The sequence below is a fragment of the Corylus avellana genome, chromosome ca1 (assembly GCF_901000735.1).
Source record: "Corylus avellana chromosome ca1, CavTom2PMs-1.0".
NCBI lineage: Eukaryota > Viridiplantae > Streptophyta > Magnoliopsida > Fagales > Betulaceae > Corylus > Corylus avellana.
Window position 1 is genome coordinate 10,643,509 of NC_081541.1, and position 11,805 is coordinate 10,655,313.

At 34.8% G+C, this 11,805-nt stretch overlaps 1 protein-coding gene across 1 annotated transcript; it reads right to left on the bottom strand.

The window, feature by feature from the left end:
- On the bottom strand, positions 1-8,041 carry LOC132183954 (UPF0613 protein PB24D3.06c). Its single transcript, XM_059597434.1, has 9 exons — positions 7,639-8,041; positions 6,761-6,837; positions 6,354-6,459; positions 5,762-5,854; positions 5,584-5,649; positions 3,465-3,610; positions 1,086-1,194; positions 644-708; positions 1-409 (listed from the first exon to the last, which is right to left on the bottom strand). The coding sequence occupies exons 1-9, from the start codon at positions 7,909-7,911 to the stop codon at positions 262-264; spliced, it is 1,083 nt and encodes a 360-aa protein (XP_059453417.1). The 5' UTR covers positions 7,912-8,041; the 3' UTR covers positions 1-261.
- Between the last annotated feature and the right edge of the window lie 3,764 nt (positions 8,042-11,805).

The window sequence follows — 11,805 nt, forward strand, 5'->3', positions numbered from 1 at the left end:
TGGTGGACAAGAGGCAAAATTTTTACTGATGAATTAATGCCAACACAAAGTTCTCTCCCTTGAAGAAGTCTAGTAATAATGCAAACTAAAATCATACCTTCATTAAATAGAATAAGATTAAGATTCCCTCACCCTTTAATATAGAAAAAAAGATATTGAAAAAGCTGACCTCAGCTTAAAGAAGAAATATATGAGAATAAAGGGGGGTGGAAAGAAGAAGAAGAAAATGGCAATCATAAAAGAGGACTAAAAGGCACCACGTTAGTTCCATGGATCATCCCAGCCTTTAGGTCCATCTCTTTTAACAAAATCAATAATGGCCTGGACAGCTTCGCCGATTCTGTTAGAGAGGGAGTGATTCCCATGTTCTATTTCAACTTTCTCTGCGCCACCCATTGCTCTGCACAATCTGCATGAGTTCAAAATGTAATGACAAGTGCATTTAATCAAATCAAAGATCTCTCTCTCATACACGCACACACATTATAAAAGTGACAATGTTATTGTTTCAAACAAGTATATCATCAACCGAGACCAACTGTCAATGTCTCAACAACCAACTTGCAAAAATTTCGATCAAAGTGAAAAATCTATTAACAAAATTGCGAGCAAAAGTAAACAGCAGCAAGAGTTTCTGTCTTACCTTTCAACCAATGCTTTTTTGTCTACATACTCTGGCACGTATTCATCACCCATGGAATAGATAACCTGCAGAAAACCAATGACATAACTAAATTGAACAGGATAATACCATGCACTATACAAGGGCACGACATCCTTTTGGTGTTAAGGCAAAAAAAACGCTCAGCATGTTGCAAGAGGTAAGGACTGTAGAGGCTGATTATATAGTCTATAGTTACTAAGTTGATTGCTTAAGATACATTTCTATGCATTTATTTATTTTGGCATGGTATCTATCCCCAAAATATAGATCGACTAATTGCAAGAAGAAAATGTTTTATCCCAAATACAACCAAACAGTTCATTTATTTAATTTATGAAAATATTGGATGAAGTTTCTCGTCATATTAGTATACATTATAAATATCTATCTAACAAGAGAATTCAAGAAGGCACATCCATACCTGGCAAGGTGTGTTGGACATGTGGCCAAGTCTCATTCTCAGCTGGTCGTCGCTAAGGTCAGAACTGAACAAGTCATCATCTCCCATATATGCACAAAGGGAGTGATACCTACAGAGTAATTGGCTTTTTAGCAGAGGGAGGAGTATCATTTAAAATCATACGTATGCAGTAGCAATGTATTGTGCCAATTTCCTTATGAGATGGTAGAAATTGCAGCAATATACAAATATTTGAATTCCCAACTACTTGTATTCTGTTTAAGCCAATCTATAAATATATATATTTTTTTATCTTATCAATAAATACTATCCGTGATGATATCAAACCTAACCAGCAGAGTTAGACAATTGTAGTAATAGAGCAGCAAGCAGTTAGTATGTAACATGTAGGCTCATGCAGGTTCAGGGAATCTAGCATTCACCTTCCAAAATTGATAATCAGGAGAGGATAAATGCAATGAGATATATTTGTTGTGTCAGAACAAACTGATGGGATTGTGCAAAGGTATAGACATGATTCTTACTTCTTACCTAATTAGGCTAAGATTTTCCAAACACTATTTCATGCAGAGACTTTGTCACACAGTAGAGCAGGGTTGCCAACCACAGAACAGCCATGGTCTCATTATTGCAATATCAGGAGTGCTCTTCCACATAACAGGAATCAAGATTGTGTTTTCTTTCTTCATTCTGAAATTTCAAAGCTTACAGATAAAGTCTGGCCCAATTGTTTTCCATATTAAGATTATCTATGGTACTAGTAAAATTTCACTAATTGATATAAGAAATTTGGTTAGGTTTTTAAATTATGATCAGCAGGAGATGCTATCTATGAAACTTTTGATACTTTGTAGTTAAAAAAAAAATAAACAAAGTTCATGAAATGGAAAGACATTAACAGAAATCCTTATCAATGATCTGTAAATTTCTTTCTACTTATATTAATAATTTAAAAAACTACTCCCAAAATTGTGAATCTTAAACAAGAGTGAAACAAATAGAAAATCAAAAAGGAAGAAAACCAAAAACCAAAATTGGCGGGCACATGGTTGTATATAAGCTTGACCCTATGGTTAAAGAGATTTACTTTTATTGCTTAGCCTTGGATCCAATGATTTTATAGGTGATTGGTGCATCATGAATGGATGAGATTACAACTATGGCTTTGTTAGTGGTGTGGATCACCCGGGTTTTAAATCTGGTCAGATCACTAACAAAGATGGTACGCAGCAATATCCGGGACATCGATATTGTAAGGTAACACAAATTGTTTTGTAAAATCCCATGGCATTATTGGATTATTAGAGTTAAGAAATGTGAAACATTATTATAGACTTATTGTATAACCAGTTCCATAATAATTTACTTACTAAGTTACTTTTCCATTGTGAAACACCTTGGTGTTTGCATGTTAGTAAATTCATTGGACTATAGAGCTAAGCATTTCACTAGAATGAATATGTAAGGCGAATGGCTCGTATAATAAGGTTTGCATAAATAGATGGTAGTTGTTAATGTTATAGTAATATTCATTTGGAAGCTTTGAGTTTGTATTGAATAAATGATGTTGTTTAGAGATATTTTAATTTGTCTCAGATCATTTCTTTCCACTTTCCGCTATAGTATACTTTGATAGATTAGTGTTGTGTAGTGATTTCATCTAATTACCAGTTCATTAGTATGAAGACACAACGAGAAACAATCCAAGTTAAGTATTTTAATTATTTAATTTTGGAGGCGTTACACCAAGCTTGTGACGTGATAAATGGAGATTGCATGCACTACAATGGAAATGTACATGGAGACACGAGCAGATGTGTACCTAAACAGAAAGGAGAACTTATGAGTATTGTGGGTTATTTGTGGAAAACTGGCATTGTATAAAGGTAGAGGAATTAGGAGTTATTTTGAAAACTCGTTGCTAATTTGCTCCTCTCTGCTTTCGTTCATTCTTGAGTTTTGCTGGTTTGCTTTGATTGGGACCCGTCAAATCTCTTAGACAGTTCAAAGCCTCTCCAAATTTAAGACAAGAAAAGGAAACAAAAGGGTCTTTGAAGTTTAAAATCTGAAGTAAATGTGAAGATTTCCAGGAAAGGGTCCACAAAGCCAAAATAAAATGCTGTTGACTCAGTTCAGTTCAACAGCATCACAAATATGAACACAATAAAATGCAAGAATCAAGAAGACAAACCAAATATTGCAAACATGATCGCTAATAGATGAGTGCTAAATTTCAATTGAATGGATTCACATTTTGGACTAAAATGGTAATAAAGAAAAAGAAGACATTATGAAGATAAGCATCAGCACTAACTGACAATAACCAATTCCAATTGTATCTTGTTAGTCCGGACAGCAACAATATGGTCATATACCAACCTGGAAGCAGTAATTGGGGAGGTTGAATCTGCTTCCCTTGGCAGTAATTCTGACCCCCGGCCTTCGCTTATCATGGTAGAAGCCAAGTCAATCATAGCAGCTGTTTCTGGAAGAGTTGCTCTATATTCCCGGTCACTGACTGGAGCCTGAATATTCCAATTGCCATTATGACAAAAGCTGCATTTAAATGCACAACTTGTAGACAATGCAAGGAGTAAAACGCTGCTAAATGCAAGAATAAGTAACTCCACCTATCAATCATCATACATCAAAAGTGAAGGGTCTGTACAAGCAGAAGCCTATTAATTTTCTTTCTCTGCCAATTGGAACCCAAACATCCTTCAAAACGTATGCATAAATTATAAGTCTTTTTTTTTTTTTTGATAATGAGGAACCCCTCTAAGGTAGGGCCACTTCATGTACCCACCCCTGTTAGGTAAACCTCGGACCCGTGTAAAACGCCTCCTCCACACAAATCGGATAATACTCTTGGCTTCACCGGCAAGTTGGTCCCAAGGAATTGTTTGCACCCAAGGGGATTCGAACCTTAGACCTTGTGGACTACCATAAAAACCAAGGCTCTTACCACTTGAGCCAACCCCTTAGGATTAAAATAAATGATAAGTCTTAAAAAATAACAAAACAATTTTTGGATAATATCATCTCAATTTCACAAGAAAATCAATTTTTAGAACTCTTTAATGGCCAAGTGATGAACGAAATTTTGTTTCTATCTTTTTCCTTCACAATCTACTTGGACTCACTATCTTCATGTATATGTTCTTCAAATTACAAATAGGCTGTTCTCAGCAGGATTTTCGCATTTAAACTAGCCAATTAATGAGCTGTCGTTCTTATAATTTTGACCAACTCCCAACAAGAGAATTGTTCTTCTCAGTCCATATAATAAGACCCCATTCTTATTATGTAGCCTGCCTGCTGTATTCTTTCCCTACTTATTAAAAGAAACAAAAAAAAATCTTCATGTGTCCTAGAAAGGTGGTAGATGAAGGTCATACTCATCACAAATTTCATCATCCACTGTGGACCCTACCCACTAGGCAATAAGGCAATAAGGCAATATCCACAGGCCAATGGATACTGGATTCTGAGATGGGAGTTCATGATTAGTACAGAAGAAAATGCTGGAAGCCAAACATACTGATGGAAAGATAGACTTCAAGTTTTTTAATTTCAGACTCAGTATTTCACTTCTAGCATCTCATATTTCATAACCTTCCACTTTTGTTTCATTTAATGTACAAATTTTCATATTATTATTATTTTGCGGTTATATCTCACCTCCATTGGTATATAATACACATGTTTTGTTGTCAGTGCACTTGTGAATATTGTGTCTCACATTGATAAAGTATAAAAAGTGAGTAGTTAATATATCTAAGTGGATCTAAGCCCATAAGCTTAGGCTTTCGGGCAAGAGTGGTGTCCAAATATGTATATTAATGTATTATTTGTTGATTCCCTAAGTGATTCTCTCCCTAACAATTGATGTCAAAGTCATGGTTAGCTTCTACTGTTGATACGAGTGTCTTGGTTTGACTCTGGTAAAATAGTGTGGAGGCTCTTGGAGTACGTGTGACGCTCTTGGATTTGTAAAGGACTCACATGCGAGAGGGAATTGGGTCAATGTGGAATAGACTCACAAGTGAGGAGGAGATTTATTGTGAGTGCATTTGCAAGTGTTGTGTCCTATGTTGATAAAGTATAAAGAAAGTGAGTAGTTAATATACCTAAGTAGACCCAAGTCCATAGGCTTAGGCTTTTGGACTAGAGGTCCAAATATATATATATTAATGTACTCTTATTTGATTCCCTTGGTGTCTCTCTCCCAAATATGTTCTAAGCAAATTTTCCCCTATAGCTAAGAATATCTTGCAGAGACATATTAGCACCACTAACTGGAAACCGTTACCAGGTAGACAGACCCGAATCCAGATGCAAAGATTAAACAGGGTCAACAATAATAAGCCTCTGTCATCAGCTAAAAGCTACTCATTCATTGCAGAAACTCATACAAACATCAAGATGCCACAACTAATGGCTCACTTTTAGAGAAAGAGACAGAGATCTTTGAAGCTACAGTGCAATGGGTGAGTACCTGCAAAACGGCAGCACGGACTGCTCTGGAGCATGCAGCGTTTGTGCGCATATAATACACAATGTCCTACATTCATATCCAAAGAAGATGAAGGCTAGTTTAGTCTTTAAAAAGTGCTAGTGGTGAATGTTCAATAAAATTCAGATTCACTTCAGTTTATAATACAACCACAACTAACCTGACAACCAGTACTATGCCCCAGTAGTACCACACCTTCAGAATCTTCTTTGTTTATTAAGTGACTGATCAGCTGATCGAGCTCCATCGCATCCTTCAAGTGTACATGGTGCAACAGCATCATTAAATAGCAAAGAGGTAATTCCAAAAGCACATACTCAAAAAGCACCAAAAAAAAAAAAAAAGGCAGACCAAGTTCTATACATTAATTTCCAAGTTAACTCAGTCTGAAATTAAAACTCAGCTGAATATCTAAATAATCTATAATCTGAATATTTGGAATAATATGTTCCCATATCAAATATCCAAGTCAAATGTCTACACTCACTTTGAAAGGAAAATTCATATCTTTCTCTCACTTCAGGGTTTTTATTATAGTGTTAAAAATCCTTTAACATGAATTTTCACATCAGCATTTCCTCTAGATATTCGGAGTTGCATGATCTACAATTCAAATAGAAGAAACAAACCCAACAGTCCATAGGAATACTTGTAATAACCTACAACAGGTCATAATGCAGGAAATAAAACCTAACAATTAAAAATCCAATTGACCTGACATCATTAACATTAAAGAGAATAAGATAAGTTACTTGTTGCAAGCTTGAGGTGCCATATCCACTATATGAAGATGACAGAAGCAGTTGAACAAGTGACCATTTCTCCTTATCCAATGCAATTGCAAGAGGTTCCAAGTATCTGCAAATCACATTATAGAAAGACAAATCAGGAATTTCAAGCGTTTGACTTAAGTTTTGAGCATTCATAAATAGTATCAAAATAGAATGGATCGTTGTAAATTAGTTTAAGAACTGGCTCTCAGTGACCATCTTGTAGAAGATAAGATGTCATTTTCACCACAAAGAAAGACCGAGAGACATCAGTTCTTTAAGTATTCAGAAATATATGTACTTATAAAAAAATATATATATATTGAGAAATATATCACTTCCATCAAAGTAATTAAGTCAATGGATTAGACCAGCTATGTAAAACATACTCTGTCGCCAGAAAACCATCAGTTAATCCACCAATAAAAATTACTTGTTGCTTATAATCTCCCGTTTTAAATGCAACCTGCACAGTAAGGAAAAATATCACAAAGTCATCGTGTTGAAAACTAAATGCAAGTTCACAGAAGTTTAATTACTTCTGGGGAACACAATCATGGAAACTGAGCTGCAACACAAAACTGATGAAAAATGAGGGCACATGCACACACAAACAAATGTTTTTTTTTATGTCATGCAAATCATGAAATCAGTGAACCACAAGATGTGCCTTCACATTGCCCTTTCGTTCTACGAGTTCTCTCTCTCTCTCTCTCTCGCTGCAAATGAACCATTTTTAAATTTTCCATTATACCAAAACTGTTTGAAGATAACCCAAATTAAACTTTACGCCCCAAATTTCCAAGATTAGTATTTGGACAAAACTAGAATCAACAAGACATAATTAGAATTGGTAAGAATCCTAACATCCCTATCTCTCTTTCCAGATATTGAACTTAACATCAAATCAAATCACCGTCAAAGAACCCCACTAAAGAAATAAAGAAAAGAATAAATTCCATATAAATTTACACTACCAGTCCCTTTTTTACTTCAAAATTTGAAAGTTTCTAACTTCTTTCATTCTTGAAGCGTTCCACAACAACAACAACCATTTTCCATCAGCTGGAAATGACCCACATCAAACAAAAAAAAAAATTATATTTTTTTGAGTCCCCAAATTCCAAAATTGCCTAAAACAATACTCACTCTGACCGAGTTCTCAAAGCAAATCATCCACTTGAACCCAAAACGAAATAGAATAAAATTTCTAATTTCTCATTCCCATCAAGTAATTAGATTCGAAAATGAAAGATTGTTCACGGACCTGAATGGGCTTGGGCCCGTACTTAAAGAGCACACCCCGCCACTGATTCTTCCGCACGACCGGACCGGTACTGTCAGCGCCACCCCCGCCGGATGCGGAGTTGCTGGCCATCTTGACGCTCGCCGACCGGTCAGTCCGGCCGCGCACAATGCCGGAGAGCCACGACGTCGTCGACGACGACGACGTCGAAGACGAAGAAGAAGAAGAAGATGAAGAAGAGTGGGCCGATGATAGGGACGACAAAGAAGTGGGGGAAGTGGGTGCGAGATTCATATCAACGGCTCTGATTCACCCACCATCGTTGTCCAGATTGTTTCGGATTTGCAGAGACTTAAGGATTATATGTCTGACGAGGAAAGGTAATGGTACAGAGCCACTGTAGTCTTCGCAGTTCGGGCGTAGAATATTCTAACGCGCAAAATTCCTTCAATCTTCTAATCTAACTTAATACTTAATAGAGGTTAGAGACTAATAGAGGTTAGAGACTGATTGGATTTACTCCTTGAGAAATTGAGAGATTTTGAAAGAGAAATATGTAATTTTTAAAAATGTAATTAAACGTTTGTTAAAATCGCATTAGAATTTCTAAATTATAATTTATCCTTCTAAAATCCTGTGTTTTAAAAATGCATGTCTTTATCTGTGAATTGTAATGTCAAATGATACATTTTTTTGGGACAAAACTTAGTTACAAACATACTTTTTTTTATTAATGTTATTAAAAAAATGTAAAAATTACATGTTATTAAAAAAAACACGTGGGGTATAAACCCAATTCCAATTAGCGATTATTGGCTAAAATCACTAACCGGAACCAGGATAAGCAGTTGGTCCATTTTAAAAATTGAAATAGGTTACCTAGTTATGTAATAACTATTGGTTATTGGTTGGTAGCCGGATCATTAAAAAATTAGATATTTTTGGGCCTATTTTGAGTATTAGGCTTACTTTTTAAGCTTAATTTAGCCACTTTTATAAAAAAATAATTAAAACTTTTTTGGTCCAATAAACTAGACTTTGTTGTGATTGTTTAAAAAATGAAAAAAATGAAAAAAAAAACTTTAAAGTAAATGATGTTGTTTTACATTTTTTTTTTATATATATATATATAGACACCCAGTTACCGATTATAACTAGTGTATATAAATACAAAAACCAGTAATCGAACCGGTAGGTCTGGTTATCAGTTATTTCCAACCGCTTTAAAACGGGGTTGGCCAGTTAGCATGTTGTTGGTTGGTAGCCGATAACGGGTTGGTGGCCGGTTATAACCGGCCGAATTTACATCCCTACTAAAAGACGCTTGCCAATTATTAGACCGATTTGTAACAACTAAATACAAACCAGTTTATACTTTATAGCTAATTTGTGTCCCATTTTTTCCTATTTAGTTTAAAATTTGAGCTTTTAATTTATAAAATCACAATGTCAAACCCACTATTAAAGTGAAAGACTTCTCAATCTGCTATTTTATTTTGATATTTTTCATGTTTTATGGCATATTAAAAATTATAAATACTCGCATAATAATAAGATTTTTTTTTTTTTTTTTAAAAAAAAATAGATCCAACTAAAACTATAACTACTCATTTTCTTTTTCTTTTTTTATGAAAAAAAAAAAAAAAAAAAACGATTAGAAGATATTAATGTTTCTGTATGTGTGCTTTGAGCCCACGAGAAAGGCTGTTCTAAATTATGATTATGAGCTTAATGTGACTCTATGGTATCATTGGACTTCAAAAAGAGCATCCTAATACTCTGACATTATTGTGGATGTTTCAGTGGCACATTTAAAGCCCAATTATAGGTGGGCCAAGTCCAATAACTTGGCCTTAGCTTCTCGGAGAACAAGCTTCACGTTCCTGGATTTCTTGCGATCCATCGCACTAAATGGGTCTGGCCCATCAATTGCCACTGATAGTTTATTAAATGGGTGTAGCCACCTCCATTGCCCTTCTTTTTTCTTTTTTCTTTTTTCAAATACACTTACAACAGAAAGAACAAAAAGGGTTGGCTAGGGGTAGGTAGATCAACCACCCATTCAATTTTGTTTTAAAATAATTTTTTTAAGGGCATATTGAAAAGTTCAATTTAAAAAAAAAAAACCAAGTTTGGCCTTAAGCATTTTTCCATCTATTTTAATGCCAAATACTAACGAAGGGCATGGCGTGTAACCGGGCAAAGTGTCATATTTTAAAATTCAATGGTCTAAGTGTTAAAGAGGTGATAATTTTGATCATTTTTCTCCATGAGATCGAGATTCAAAACCTACACCCTTTGTTGTTCTTGTCAACTTGACCTAAAATGTCAATATATATACCAGTAAACTTTATAGCTATATATCATGATGATGAGAATAGAGTGGACTTCCTCTTCTTGGATCAGCTTTGAACTTTGGCTGCCCACCCAAATTTTACAGTTACAAGTGTTAGTAGTAGGTTAAAAGCATGAGTTGGACAGCAAATTTGGCCATTGATTCTCTTAATTTCCTCTAAATGAGGCAGGCAGTAGGCAAGTTTGGAAACAAGTCTGAGTCAATATCCAAACAAAAACTTAGTCCTAATCAATCTCTTGGGTCTGCTGCACTAATCTTGTTTAATTATATATGTCCCCCCATCATGTTCCCTTGTGATATGATAGAGGCCTAATATGCCTGCTATATTTTTATAGTTTTACTTAGTGCCTAAACCTTGTTCCTTTAGGTCTTCCTAGCTTATATTAATCAATCGCTCTCCAGGCTGACAAATTTTATGTAGTTAGGAGCCTACTGATGGGCCACTCAAATTGATTATGATAATTGCTTTAAAATTAAATACAGGGCTCATTGTGAAAAGCCAATGCTTATATATTTGCAAGTTGCTAATTAATTAGTTAATTGCACTACTACTGTCTTTTGGATTGCTTTAATCTTCTTACCTGTCAAAAATAAAACATTATAATTAACTGTTTTCTGGGTCCAACAATCTTTCATAAATGGAACTGTCAAAATAAAAAAAATAAAAAATTATTTATTTATTTCTTTGTCATACTACTTCTAGAAATGCTGCTCAGGATCGCTGAATACTGAAATCCCTCAAACTCTTATAGTATTTATGTCGTTAAGACACTTGCAAACTACCACTTTCAATATCTAACTTTGAATTTATGTTACTTTGTGGTGGTGAGGAAATAGGTACTGGCATTTCTCGGCAAGTCATTCTTGTTTTTAGCTGGAGAGCCTTGGATTTGTACGTGTGGTCAATTATATCAACAATTTGCATCATCTATATATAAGAATTTTACTAAAAATTGATGGAGCCATTTTATGACTTAAAAAATATAGAATTATCCTTTTTTTTATTTGACATTTTTTGTTTGAATGCTATCACAAGCATGTTTAATGATTCGTGTAATTTGGGAGGTTCAAGAGACATCGTGGCTTTTAATAAAAAAATAAACCAAATAGTGATCACCCACAGAGTACTGCAAAAGTGACATAAAATGTCGATTTATGACGTGGATTTTGCAGTGCTAAAAATAGTAGTTCAAGGATTTGTCTTACAAAATAGATGATAGTTCGAGGGATTAAATATAAACTTCTCTAAAACAAATCCATTATGATGTGCCGGGATTTTACTTCCTTGGGCTTGGGCTAGACAGCCCCAAAATGTTGACAAGACCAAACTGGTCTAATAGTATTAGATGAGTGCTATACATTTTAAATTTGTTTTTCAAAAGTTGATTCTCAAATGATGTATCACCGACCTTATCTCATGAGATTTATTATTTTGGAAAGTGTATCACCAACTTATAAGATTGTGACACATCATTTAAGAACTAATTTTTAAAAAATAAATTTAAAATGTATAACATTTTTCATAGTATTATTTTCGCAGATGCAACGTAACAGAACTAGATTGTAAAGCACCCAATGATGTTAACATTATTTCTAAAAGGCCATGCCGGAGCCGGTGAGGAAGTACCACGCTCTTTTGGTCATGATGGTAGTGGACATTTAATGCTAACTGAGTTGTAACGGTTGGAGAGTAATCAGTGACACCTCTTGTCAGAGCTGGTGGCTATAAGTTATGAACTAGACTGCAAAGCACCCTATCATTTCACTCATTTTAATTAGATTCTAATCTTGATGATGTCAGCAATATTTCCAAATGCCCCACGCCATAGCAG

Coding starts and splice junctions, on each gene's coding strand:
- LOC132183954 (XM_059597434.1), bottom strand. CDS start 7,911: ATGAATCTCGCACCCACTTCCCCCACTTCTTTGTCGTCCCTATCATCG. Junction 5,650..5,761: donor GGCATAGTACTGGTTGTCAG/GTTAGTTGTGGT, acceptor ATATGAATGTAG/GACATTGTGTATTATATGCG. Junction 1,195..3,464: donor TCCCCAATTACTGCTTCCAG/GTTGGTATATGA, acceptor ATTACTCTGTAG/GTATCACTCCCTTTGTGCAT.